The 13054-nt window shown below is 43.6% G+C and overlaps 1 protein-coding gene across 1 annotated transcript; it reads left to right on the top strand.

Annotated features, from left to right (window-relative positions):
- The first annotated feature begins 1246 nt into the window (after positions 1–1246).
- On the top strand, positions 1247–1573 carry LOC135520548 (sericin-1-like). Its single transcript, XM_064946577.1, has one exon. It carries the CDS (start codon positions 1247–1249, stop codon positions 1571–1573), a length of 327 nt encoding a protein of 108 aa, XP_064802649.1.
- The last annotated feature ends 11481 nt before the right edge of the window (positions 1574–13054 follow it).

The raw sequence follows: 13054 nt of genomic DNA on the forward strand, positions 1-13054 counted from the left end.
GAGAACCTTCTAGAAGGACAACCATCTCCGCAGCACTCCACCATCAGGCCTTTATGGCCAGACGGACACCATTCCTCAGTAAAAGGCACATGACAGCCCACTTGGAGTTTGTCAAAAGGCACCTAAAGACTCTCAGGCCATGAGAAACAAGATTTGTTGGTCTGATCAAACCAAGATCGAACTCTTTGGCCTGAATGCCAAGCATCACGTCTGGAGGAAACCTGGCACCATCCCTACGGTGAAGCATGGTGGTGGCTGAATCATGCGGTGGGGATGTTTTTCAGCAGCAGGGACTAGGAGACTAGTCAGGATAGAGGGAAAGATGAACGGAGAAAAGTAGTAGATATCCTTGATGAAAACCTACTCCAGAACACTCAGGACCTCAGACTGGGGCAAAGATTCATCTTCCAACAGGACAACGACCCGAAGCACACAGCCATGATAATTCAGGATTGGCTTCGGGACAAGTCTCTGAATGTTCTTGAGTGGCCCAGCCAGAGCCCGGACTTGAACCCGGCCGAATATCTCTGGAGAGACCTGAAAATGGCTGTGCAGTGACGCTCCCCATCCAACCTGACAGAGCTTGAGAGGATCTGCAGAAAAGAATAGGAGACACTCCCCAAATACAGTTGTGCCAAGCGTATAGCATCATACCCAAGAAGACTCGAGGCTGTAATCGCTTCCAAAGGTGCTTCAACAAAGTGCTGAGTATAGGGCCTGAATACTTATGTAAATGTGATATTGTGTTAATATTTGAAAACATTTCTAAAAACCAGTTTTTACTTTGTCATTATGGGGTATTGTGTGTAGATTGTTGGGGGGGGGGGCTATTTAATCAATTTTAGAATAAGGCTGTAACGTAATAAAATGTGGAAAACTGTGTACTTAAAAACACTATTCTTTGTGTTTCGATGTGTAGCATATGGGGGTTTAGGCTACTTTTCTAAAACACTAATTGTCCACCTCATGGTTCAGCTGTCAGAGATTTGAGAACTAAATGTATAATGTACCTTCGCTACGCGCACCTGTGCCACGTTGGACACACCTGACGTCTATCGTTATTTAATTGTCTGTTTCCTCTGTTTGGTCCCTGTGTCTGCACTGATGTCATTACTTTGTCCCCTGTCCAGACGTTGTTCCTATCCTGTTTCATGTCCATTATGTATTAAATGTTCTCCCTTTACCTGCTTCCTGTCTCCAGCGTTGATCCTTACAGAATGCAGACACCACAATTGGAAGCATCAGGATGGCCTGTGGTGTTGTTGGTGATGTCGGGTCCGGGTGCGATGGGTCCGGGTGTGCCTCAGCTAGCTCGTCAGGCTTCCATGCCCTAGCTGGCCCGAGAGGCTTTTCTTGCCCGGTGGGCTCGGCAGGCACCCACCCCACGTCATGCCAGCAATTAGGCATTCACGCCTCAACCGGATCGTCAGGCACCCACGCCTCAGCCGGTTCATCCGGCTCCCACGTTTCAGCGGGATCATCAGGCATTCACGCCTCAACCGGATCGTCAGGCTCCCATGCCTCAGCTGGTTTACCAGGTTCCCACGCCTCTGCTGGTTTGTTGGGCTTTTAAGCCCCAGCAGGCTTGTCCCGTGCCCAGGCCTGGGCCGGCCCGTCAGGCTCGCCCAGTTGGGACACCGTGTGGCGCCCCTAGAGGGGGGGGGGGGGGTACTGTCACGCTTGCTCCTGTTCTCCCTCTCCTGCGCTCAATTACGCACACCTGTCCCCTTCGTTACGCGCACCTGCGCCTCATTGGACCCACCTGAACTCTATCGTTATTTGATTGCCTCCACTTTATCTGTCTGTTTCCTCTGTTTGATCCCTGTGTCTGTACTTATGCCGTTACTTTGTCCCCTGTCCAGACGTTGTTCTTGTACTGTTTCATGTCCGTTATGTATTAAATGTTCTCCCTGTACCTGTTTCCTGTGTCCAGCGTCGATCCTTACAATAGGCTTATGTATCCACTGTATGATATTCATATTTTATATATACAGTACCAGTCAAAAGTTTGGACACACGTACTCATTCCAGGGTTCTTTTTTTTTACTATTTTCTACATTGTAGAGTAATTGTGAAGACATCAAAACTATGAAATAACACATATGGATCGTGTAGTAACCAAAAATGTGTTAAACAAATCAAAATATATTTTATATTTGAGATTCTTCAAAGTAGCCACCCTTTGCCTTGATGACAGTTTTGCACACTCTTGGCATTCTCTCAACCAGCTTCACCTGGAATGCTTGGAACAGTCTTGAAGGAGTTCCCACATATGTTGAGCATTTGTTGGCTGCTTTTCCTTCACTCTGCGGTCCGACTCATCCCAACCAATCTCAATTTGGTTGAGGTCGAGTGATTGTGGAGGCCAGGTCGTCTGATGCAGCACTCCATCACTCTCCTTCTTGGTCAAATAGCCCTTACAGAATTAATTAAACCACCATTTTGTTAAATTCTAACTAAAAGTTTCACAGTATTTAATGTTGTCGACAATTTCGTACCACTAAACAGCTATTGATTTAGAACGACAGAGAGCAAGTCGCAAAGAAAATAGGAGTTGCCTACACTACTTCAACATCGTCAAATCACCTCTGCTTAATCCAGTCCTTCTCAAATAGTGGGGCGCGTCCCCCGGGGGGGCTCGAAGCGATGCCAGGGGGGGGGGGCGTGTGTGACCCCGGGAACATGCTTTCTTTTGCCGGAGGGTGTAGTTTTTTTGTTGCACCGAACAAGAGCACACAGCACAGAGCAGGAGATATGAAGTGCAGATAACAAACCCTTAAGAGACACCATGGAAAAATATTTAACAGGGATGAAAAGAAAGGTGGAGAGAGACGGAGATAATGAGACAAACGTAAGTCTCCCGAAAGCTAAGACGAGGAAATGGCTTCACTGTGACTACGGTGGGAGAGGAGGAAAGGCCGGTATGTTTACTGTGTCTAAAAATGTTGGCAGAGGACAGCATGAAGCCAAATAAATTAAGGCGTCACTTAAAGACATTACACCCCAATCACGCTGATAAGCCGCTTGAGTTTTTTCAGCGAAAACGTGCCGAATATTGCCAACAATCGTCCCGCTTTGTGAATGCTACTTAAGTAAACCAGCGAGCACTGTTAGCATCATATTAGGTGAGGTACCAAATTGCTCAGTGCAACAAAAAACCACCCCACAGCAGAGGAGTTGATACTGCCTGCAGCATTAGACATGGTCTCTGTCATGCTGGATGATGCAAGTGCTGCAAAAATAAAAACTATCCCTCTATCCAATGACACTGTCGCCAGACGTATAAATGACATTGCTAACGGTCTTAAAGAACAGCTTGTAGATAAACTCAAAGACAAACGTTTTGCCTTACAGTTCGATGAAGCAACTGACAGCAACAAAGACTGTTTGTTTATCGCTTATGTACGTTTTGACATGACAAACTCCCTGTGTGAGGATCTACTTTTTTGTAAATACTTTATGTCAGAGACAGAGCCACAGCTGAAGAGCTATTCAAAATGCTGGACTGCTTCCTGACTGAGAATGGGCTAAAGTGGGAGAACTGCATCGGTGTTTGCAGTGATGGTGCACAGACCATGGCAATGATGAGAAAAGGACTTTGGGCACTCATCAAGAAGGCCTCACCTAATGCTGAGTAGACACACTGTGTTATACACAGAGAAGTACTGGCATCAAGGTACCTTTCCTCTGAATTTAGTGAGGTTATGACTGACATTGTAGGTGTAGTCAATTTTATAAAGACCAGACAACTAAAAGCAAGAGTCTTCTTTGCTATCTGTGAGGAGATGGGAGCTGAACATCAAGCTGTTCTGTTTCACAGTGAACCAAGGTGGCTGTCACTAGGAAAAGTCTTATCCCAAGTTTTTGAGCTCAGAGAGCAGATAAGAATGTTTTCGGAGCAGGAGCACAAGTATGACCTTGCAGAAAAATTTAGTGATGAGAACTTCCTGGCAAAACTGGCCTACCAGAGTGACATATTTGGAAAGCTAAATGAACTAAATCTACAGCTTCAAAGGAAAGATAAACACCTCCCTCACGTCACAGACAAGATCAGCTCTTTCACTCGAAAGCTTGATGTGGGGCAGGCGACTTGATGAAGGAAATACGGATTCATTTGAGAACCTGCATGAATTTGTTGACACTACTGACTATGATGCCACCTCAGTGATTCCATATATTAAGGAGCATATTTCATCACTGATGGGATTCTTTAAAAAGTACTTCCCTGAAAACAGTTCCCAATATGACTGGGTGAGAGATCCTTTCAATGCACCAGCTCCAACTGGTTTCAGCTCTGCAGAGGAGGAGCAGTTCATTGATATGACGTCTGACTACACATTGAGACTGAGGTTCACATCACAGACACTGAGTGAATTCTGGCTGAGTGTAGAGAGGCAGTATCCACTCTTAGGGCAGAGGGCCTTGGGCATTATTCTTCCTTTTGCAACATCTTATCTTTGTGAGACTGGCTTCTCTGCTGTTGCTGCACTGAAGACCAAGTACAGGTCCCAGCTAAACATTGAGCAGGAGCTGAGAGTTGCAGTATCATGCTTCAAACAACGCTTCGGAAAGCTGTGCTCTGCAAAACGTGCTCATTGTAGCCATTAATCATGACTTCCTCATTTTGAGTTTTAAAAATCAGCACAAATTGTTTTATTCATTTTTGTTTTATTGGTCAAAGTGTTTCATATATTGTGCTCCCGAGTTAATGTTGCTGATCAATTTGAATTAATTATTATATATTGATTAGATTTTATTTTATTTTTCAGTATCAAATGCTCAAAACATGTTTACAGTTTAAATAAGGTTTGAATTTTGTTTTTTACATTTCAGGCAAATTGATGCACTTTAAGTATTTTCTGTTACAGACTAAAAACAATGTTAATAAAGTTATTCTTTGTTGTAAGTTGATCTATATTTCTTACTTTTTTCTTTTTTCTTTTCTTTAATGTTAATAAGGATACAATGTTATGCAGAGGTGTACTTATAACAATTTTATAGACAAATTATACTATTTACAGTCACGGTGGGGAGTTTGGGGGCGCGAAATGTTTACTTCTTCCTAGGGGGGGGCATAACAGAAAATAATTGAGAAGCACTGGCTTAGTCTAACACAGGGGCAAACAAAAACAATTTAGTCCAATCAACTTAAGCTTAATATGGTGTGTGTGTGTGTGTGTGTGTGTGTGTGTGTGTGTGTGTGTGTGTGTGTGTGTGTGTGTGTGTGTGTGTGTGTGTGTGTGTGTGTGTGTGCATGCACAAAAAAGACTCACCCTACTTGTAGAGAAATGCCAATGCCATCCACCTCTCTTTCATGTTGACAAAGCCATCTGTCACTCTGTCATACAGTACACACTTTTATTTTTTGTTGTCCTAGGCTACCTGGCTAAAATGCTTGCTCGCTAGCCTAACTTCCACTCATGGGCAACGTTACCTAGTTAATTAACCTCTTGATGCTATGGGGGCGCTATTTCATTTTTGGATAAAAAGACGTTTTAAGCGCAATATTTTGTCACAAAAAGATGATCGACTATGCATATAATTGATAGCTTTGGAAAGAAAACACTCTGACGTTTCCAGAACTGCAAAGATATTCTCTGTGCGTGCCCTAGAACATGAGCTACAGGCAAAACCAAGATGAAACGGCATCCAGGAAACAAGCAGGATTTTTGAGGCTCAATTTTCCATTGTCTCCTTATATGGCTGTGAATGCGAGAGGAATGAGCCTGCCCTTTCTGTCGGTTCCCCAAGGTGTCTGCAGCATTGTGACGTATTTGTAGGCATATCATTGGAAGATTGACCATAAGAGACTACATTTGCCAGGTGTCCGCCCGGTGTCCTCCGTCGAAATTGGTGCATCTTTTTCAGCTGCTGGTATTTTTCCATGCGATTCTGAGGGGGAAGCAGACTTCCACGAACTGCATATCAATGAAGAGATCTGTGAAAAAACACCTTGAGGATTGATTCCAAACAACGTTTGCCATGTTTCGGTCGATATTATGGAGTTAATTCGGAAAAAGTTTGATGTTGTTGGTGACTGAATTTTCGGTTCGTTTCGGTAGCCAAATGTGATGTACAAAACGGAGCGATTTCTCCTACACAAAGATTCTTTCAGGAAAAACTGAACATTTGCTATGTAACTGAGAGTCTCCTCATTGAAAACATCCGAAGCTCTTCAAAGGTAAATGATTTTATTTATTTGGTTATCTGGTTTTTGTGAAAATGTTGCGTGCTAAATGCTACTCAAAATGCTAAGCTAGCTTTGCATACTCTTACACAAATTAGTGAATTGCTATGGTTCAAAAGCATATTTTGAAAATCTGAGATGACAGTGTTGTTAAGAAAAGGCTAAGCTTGAGGGCAGGCACATTATTTTCATTTTATTTGCGATTTTCAGAAATCGTTAACGTTGCGTTATGCTAATGAGCCTGAGGCTTTATTCACGATCCCGGATCCGGGATGGGGAGTATCAAGAGGTATTAACATTAGTCTTCTACATCTAGCTACATATTGAACTTCCATCCTCTTAGGCCAGGGGCACAAAAATGTATGAGTTAATGGTTGGATCAGAATGCCCGTTATAATCATTGGCCAGTACAGAGAATTAAGTCAAACCAAATCCAAATCCCATCCATGGCTAATTTAGGAAAGGGACTATTTTAGCTAGCTAGCTTCTTATGGCTGGGGGCAGTATTGAGTAGCTTGGATGAATAAGGTGCCCAGACTAAATAGGCTGCTCCTCAGTCCCAGTTGCAAATATATGCATAGTATTAGTATAGTTGGATAGAAAACACTCTGAAGTTTCTAAAACTGTTTGAATGATGTCTGTGAGTATAACAGAACTCATATGGCAGGCAAAAACCTGAGAAAAAATCCAACCAGGAAGTGGGAAATCTGAGGTTGGATGATACAGTGGGATATTGATTATGTTGCACTTCCTAAGACTTCCACTAGATGTCAACCGTCTTTAGAAACTTGTTTGAAGCTTCTACTATGAAAGGGGGCTGAATGAGAGGGGAATGAGTCAGAGGTCTGCCAGCAGCCACAAGCTGGTCACGCGCTTTCACATGAGAGGTAGCTCCCGTTCCATTTGCTTTACTGAAGACAAAGGAATTCTCCAGTTGGAACATAATTGAAGATTTATGTTAAAAACATCCCAATGATTGATTCTATACATTGTTTGACATGTTTTTACGGACTGTAACGGAACTTTATGACATGTCGTCTGCAACTGGTGAACACGCTTCGTGAGTTTTTATTTGTTTACCAAACACGCTAACAAAAGTAGCTATTTGGACATAAATGATGGACATTATCGAACAAATCAAACATTTATTGTGGAACTGGGATTCCTGGGAGTGCATTCTGATGAAGATCATCAAAGGTAAGTGAATATTTCTAATGTTATTTCTGACTTCTGTTGACTGCACTCTATCTTTTTGGCTTGTTGGGTCTCTGAGCGCCGTACTCAGATTATTGCATGGTTTGCTTTTTCCGTAAAGCTTTTTTGAAATCTGACACAGTGGTTGCATTAAGGAGAAGTTTCTCTATATTTCCATGTATAACACTTGTATTTTCATCAACATTTATAATGAGTATTTCTGTAAATTGATGTGGCTCTCTGCAAAATCACTGTATGTTTTTGGAACTACTGAACATAACACGCCAATGGATACTGAGATTTTTTTATATAAATATGAACTTTATCGAACAAAACATACATGTATTGTATAACATGAAGTCCTATGAGTGTCATCTGATGAAGATCATCAAAGGTTAGTGATGAATTTTATCTTTATTTCTGATTTTTGTGACTCCACTCTTTTGCTGGAAAAATGGCTGTGTTTTTCTGTGACTTGGCTCTGACCTAACATAATCGTTTGTGGTGCTTTCGCTGTAAAGCCTATTTGAAATTGGACAATGTGGTGGGATTAACAACAAGATTACCTTTAAAATGGTATAAGATACTTGTATGCTTGAGTAATTTTAATTGTGAGATTTCTGCTGTTCTGAATTTGGCACCCTGCACTTTCACTTGCTGTTGGCATATCGATCCCGTTAACGGGATTTCAGCCCTAAGAAGCTCTAGCTAGCCACCGGAGGACAACAACACAACGAGACGCAACAATTCAAGTTTTTCTGTCAGTGACGCATGCTCTCAACGGGATTTGATTTGACTGACGTCAAAATCCAAGCTGGCTTCCCTTGACACTTTTTTCTGTTTTGGTGTGCCAGGACCATTCACAGTTGAGCTCGCTCAGTTTAGCTCAATGCTGATAGGCACATTTTTAATACTTTTTTTTAAATCAAGGGAGGCCAGATGCTCGCTGGCTTCCCTTGCCTTCAATGCTACGGACGGAAACAGAGTCACACTCATTTGGACCAGAAAGTATCAAATAGATGGCCTACCCATAGAGAGACAGAGGGGTGCTATTTTGATCACTCGGATGCTTTTTTCTGTAAAACACATTCAGCCTCTCGCTAATTGAAGGAAAATTATGAACCACAGCGAGACGAAAGATAAAATATGTTTTTTTTAATTGGTACATTTTTGCGGGAAGCCTAGCTTCTCTTGGCATCCATGAATGCACTCCACTGCCCACAAGGTAAGTCTGAATACCAAATACTGTAACATGCGTAAATCAGGATCAGGTCCTAAGCAGGTAAAGACTCTAAACTTTTTTTATTACTATTCACAACCCTAAATAATATACAAGATAAGAGTATTTTTGATCTACCAATTGGTGCTGAAAGGAGATGAATATGCATGTATTTAGGCCTACATGGCCTTCTTTCATTGATCCCTAATATTCTGAACCGTTCTCTCCGTATTTAAAATATATATGTATTTGTTATTTTACCAGGTTGACTGAGAACATTCTCATTTACAGCAGCAACCTGGGGAACAGTTATAGGGGAGAGGGATGAATGAGCCAATTGTAAACTGGGGATTATTAGGTGACCATGATGGTTTGAGGGCCAGATTGGGATTGGACACCGGGGTTAACACACCTACTCTTACAATAAATGCCATGGGATATTTAAAGACCTCAGAGTGTCAGGACTCCTGTTTAACGTCCCATCCGAAAGACAGCACCCTACACAGGGCAGTGTCCCCAATCACTGCCCTAGGGAATTGGGATATTTTTAAGACTAGACAAAAGAGTGCCTCCTACACCACTTCCAGCAGCATCTGGTCTCCCATCCAGGGACTGACCGGGACCAACCATGCTTAGCTTCAGAATCAAGCCAGCAGTGGTATGCAGGGTGGTATGCTGCTGGCTATATTTGAGTCTGACGAGAAAATACAAATTAAGCTTAGATAAATGTACTGAAACCCCTATTGAATGAAAACTCCAAGAGAAAATATTTTGGCCTGCAAGTAGGAGGGTTTTCAGAATTACATTGTTTCAGCACCCACAAGGGAACAACGCCTGGTCGTAAGTCTGAATACCAGTGTAGGAAAGGCCTGCATAAGAAAAGCGTACATTTCCTATGTCTGAATTGGGCCCCAGGAGCAAAGCAAGAACAGATGATTGGTTGTGTGTGTTTTTGCATGCTTGCTCATGTGTATGTGCTTGCGCAGGTATGTGTGTGTGTATATATCTGTGTCTATAGATAGTAAATATCAGGGGGTTGGTCCACTGACCGTCTTCCCTGAAACACTCTGCTGAGCAATCAGCCACAGATTCCTGTCACGACGGGAACAAGCCCGGCCCATACCGTGTCTTCATGAGACTGTCAATCATTTGATCACCTGTCAGGACACCTGACACCAGCCTGACAGCCCAGAATGTCTCCATCAGCCCCTCATCCCCCTCTCCCTCTCTTCCCTCATCTCATCTCATCGCCTTCTCTCTCCCTCCCTCTCTCAGCCCTTGTCTGGCCAATTCCTTACTGGTCAGCAACTGTCAAGAAACATGTGCGGGGTTTCAGTTGTGTGTGGTGTGTGTGTGTGTGTGTGTGTTTTTTTTTACCTTTATTTTACTAGGCAAGTCAGTTAAGAACAAATTCTTATTTTCAATGACGGCCTAGGAACAGTGGGTTAACTGCCTGTTCAGGGGCAGAACGACAGATTTTGTACCTTGTCAGCTCGGGGATTTGAACTTGCAACCTTTCGGTTACTAGTCCAATGCTCTAACCACTAGGCTACACTGCGTGTGTGTGTGTGTGTGTGTGTGTGTGTGTGTGTGTGTGTGTGTGTGTGTGTGTGTGTGTGTGTGTGTGTGTGTGTGTGTGTGTGTGTGTGTGTGTGTGTGTGTGTGTGTGTGTGTGTGTGTGTGTGTGTGTGTGTGGTTTGAGCTTGTGTATTTGTGTTTGGGTCAGTGAATGAGGACTGAAGTGAGCTTGTTTTGATCCTCTCTCATCACCAGTTTGGCAGCTCGCGATGTCTGTCTGTCTCCCTCTCCTTATTTCTTCTTCTCTCTCTCCATCTCTCTGTCACTTGTCTCTCAAAGACAGATGAGAAGCTGTCATCCTGTGAGGAAGTGTCTAGGGGTGCCTGAGCACCTGCCTGTTTGCCTTCCTATGAGAAACGCACCCTTTCAGATTGGTGGGATTTTATAATGAATAAAAAATTTATTTTGCTTTTCGTCTCTTTTCTCTCCTGTTATTTTACATTTAAATAATTGGCTAACAAATATATTCAAATATATCCCTCCACGCTCCTCTACCCCCATGCGAGTGAACACTGCACTCATCCTGCTGCTGTAGGCAGAAGCTACCGGCGCTGAGCGGTAGTATGATTACTGGCTGCTTTTTGAGTTGCATGTGGTCTTTCACGGTCAGGGACAGGGAAGGGTTTAATTTAATTTAACTGTTTGTTAGTAGGCCTATGAGGCAGTTGTTAGTAGCAGAACAAACTCCAATCACAGGTTTAAAAAAAGTAGCTAAAATGTTTCAACTGCATAGTTTACAGTTAGATAGCTAACAAGGTGATATACACATCATCTACATTCGCTATGATCAGTTGATAGCCCACCCTTCTTTCCCTTCTCTAGCAAAAGGCTACGTACTGTTCTCTGCTCCCTCCACTCCCTCATCCATCACACTGACAGCACAATGAAACAATGATGTCATCCCACTGCATAGGGCCTTCCAACTTGTTTATGTCTTATAGTCTGAGGAATGTCAAGCAGGAATAATAGACTGTAATGCAATGATTGATTTATACTTTTTTTTAGAGTGATTGAAGACTACTACATACTACTCCGACTGTACATATCCATAAACACTCTTCAGCCAGCAATGATATCAGAGAATCATAGTCAACTCCCTGCTGTTTGGTAGGTTAAATGCTGTTTGCAGAATTGTTAGGGGACAAAACATGAATTAGTGTAACTGCAATTGCTTTCAGCAATGGCCACACACACCGTGTTCAGAATTAGGTTTGGTACTAACAAGATACCGTAGATCTTGAATCTCTTGAACTTCTCGTCTCATAAGGACACAGACACGTTATGGATATGTATCACATGTATACATAGCTAGTGGATTAACATCTATCTACCGCTCTCTCTCGACCTCCCCTGCTCTTCGCTCCTAGTCCCTCTGTCTTCGTCTCTTCCCTCTCTCCTCTCAGCTGTTCAAATATTACCCTTCTATTTATACTCTGCTTGGGGAAATATTTACCCATGGCTGTTGGAGCAGAAGGATATGAATGGGCATCATTTCAGCTTGTCAAATTAGCCGCCCCTCACTGCCTGCTAATGTCTCTGTAATTGGAATGCTGGCAGGGACGGCGGTCTGCTTGCTCTGCTCCGTGCCGCGCTGTGTTGTCATGTAGGTCACGTGTTGGTAATGCCGCTAGCTGCTGGGAGGTGGTGGTGTGTGTGTGTGCTTGTGTGTGTGTGTGTGTGTGGTGGAGCAGAGATCGGCTGCCTGCACCACGGGTGGTGATGTTATGCCATTGTTTTGGGCCACGTTGGTAACTGTTGTCATGTAGCTAGGCCTGTTGTGTCGTGTCGTGTTCTACGGTGCTATTTATGGATATTGAATGGATGATAATCCGGCAAAGACTGACAATGTGTTGTCATAAAAACATATCAGGCAGATGTTAGTGCTTATGTGATGACAAGCTGAAATGCTGGAGTGGGAAGGACAGACACGACATAATATCACAGACAACAAATATTGAGCCACAACACTGAATCAAGATAGCAACACAATAGAAACACATACTGTAGCATTTCTCCTTTAGGTGAGGTATAAAGTGGAGAGAGAGAGCGAGAGACAGGTGGGGAGAGAATAGGGTGAGAGAGAGCGAGAGACAGGTAGGGAGAGAATAGGGTGAGAGAGAGCGAGAGACAGGTGGGGAGAGAATAGGGTGAGAGAGAGCGAGAGACAGGTGGGGAGATAATAGGGTGAGAGAGAGCAAGAGACAGGTGGGGAGAGAATAGGGTGAGAGAGAGGGAGGAGAGAAGAAAGGCAGCCGTGCTGATATTGATCTTCTGGCAAAGAGATTGATAGAGCAATAAAGAGCTGAAGAGAGGAGAGGAGAGACGAGAAGAGGGGAGAGGGGAGGAGGGCGGGGACGACGGGAAGGTGAGAGGGAGGATTGGAGGGCAAGAGATGGATGGATGGACGTCTGGCTCACCGGCATTAATAAGTAAGGGGAGAGCGGGAGGGAGAGAGAGATGGAGGGAGAGAAAGAGACGATACATTACTGTGAAAAATGGAGGTGCTGTTGATGAGGTGGCCAGAGAGTGACATCATTTTAGAGGTTAGAGTGCAGACGCCTCCAGTTCTTAATTGGGTCAAGGAGAGGAGAACGAGAGAACGAGGGACAGGTCTGAACGATGGATTAGTATGGGGAGGGAGTGGGAAAGGGGAAAGAGAGAAGGGAGAAGAGAGAAGGGGCGAGGGAAAGAGCGAGAAAGAGAGGGAGAGAGAGAGGGCTCACTGATTGGATTTTATATCGTGCTTGGTTTTTCTTCGGGCCCATGCGTTACACAGTAGCGAGCTCAGACACCAAAGGTGACCCCCAGCTGCCTAATGGCACAATACATATTCTTTAATGAAGTCACCACCAGGGCCCCACCATGCCTAAACTGTG

The sequence above is a fragment of the Oncorhynchus masou genome, chromosome 1 (assembly GCF_036934945.1).
Source record: "Oncorhynchus masou masou isolate Uvic2021 chromosome 1, UVic_Omas_1.1, whole genome shotgun sequence".
In the NCBI taxonomy this organism is placed as follows: Eukaryota; Metazoa; Chordata; class Actinopteri; order Salmoniformes; family Salmonidae; genus Oncorhynchus; species Oncorhynchus masou.

Coding starts and splice junctions, on each gene's coding strand:
- LOC135520548 (XM_064946577.1), top strand. CDS start 1,247: ATGGCCTGTGGTGTTGTTGGTGATGTCGGGTCCGGGTGCGATGGGTCC.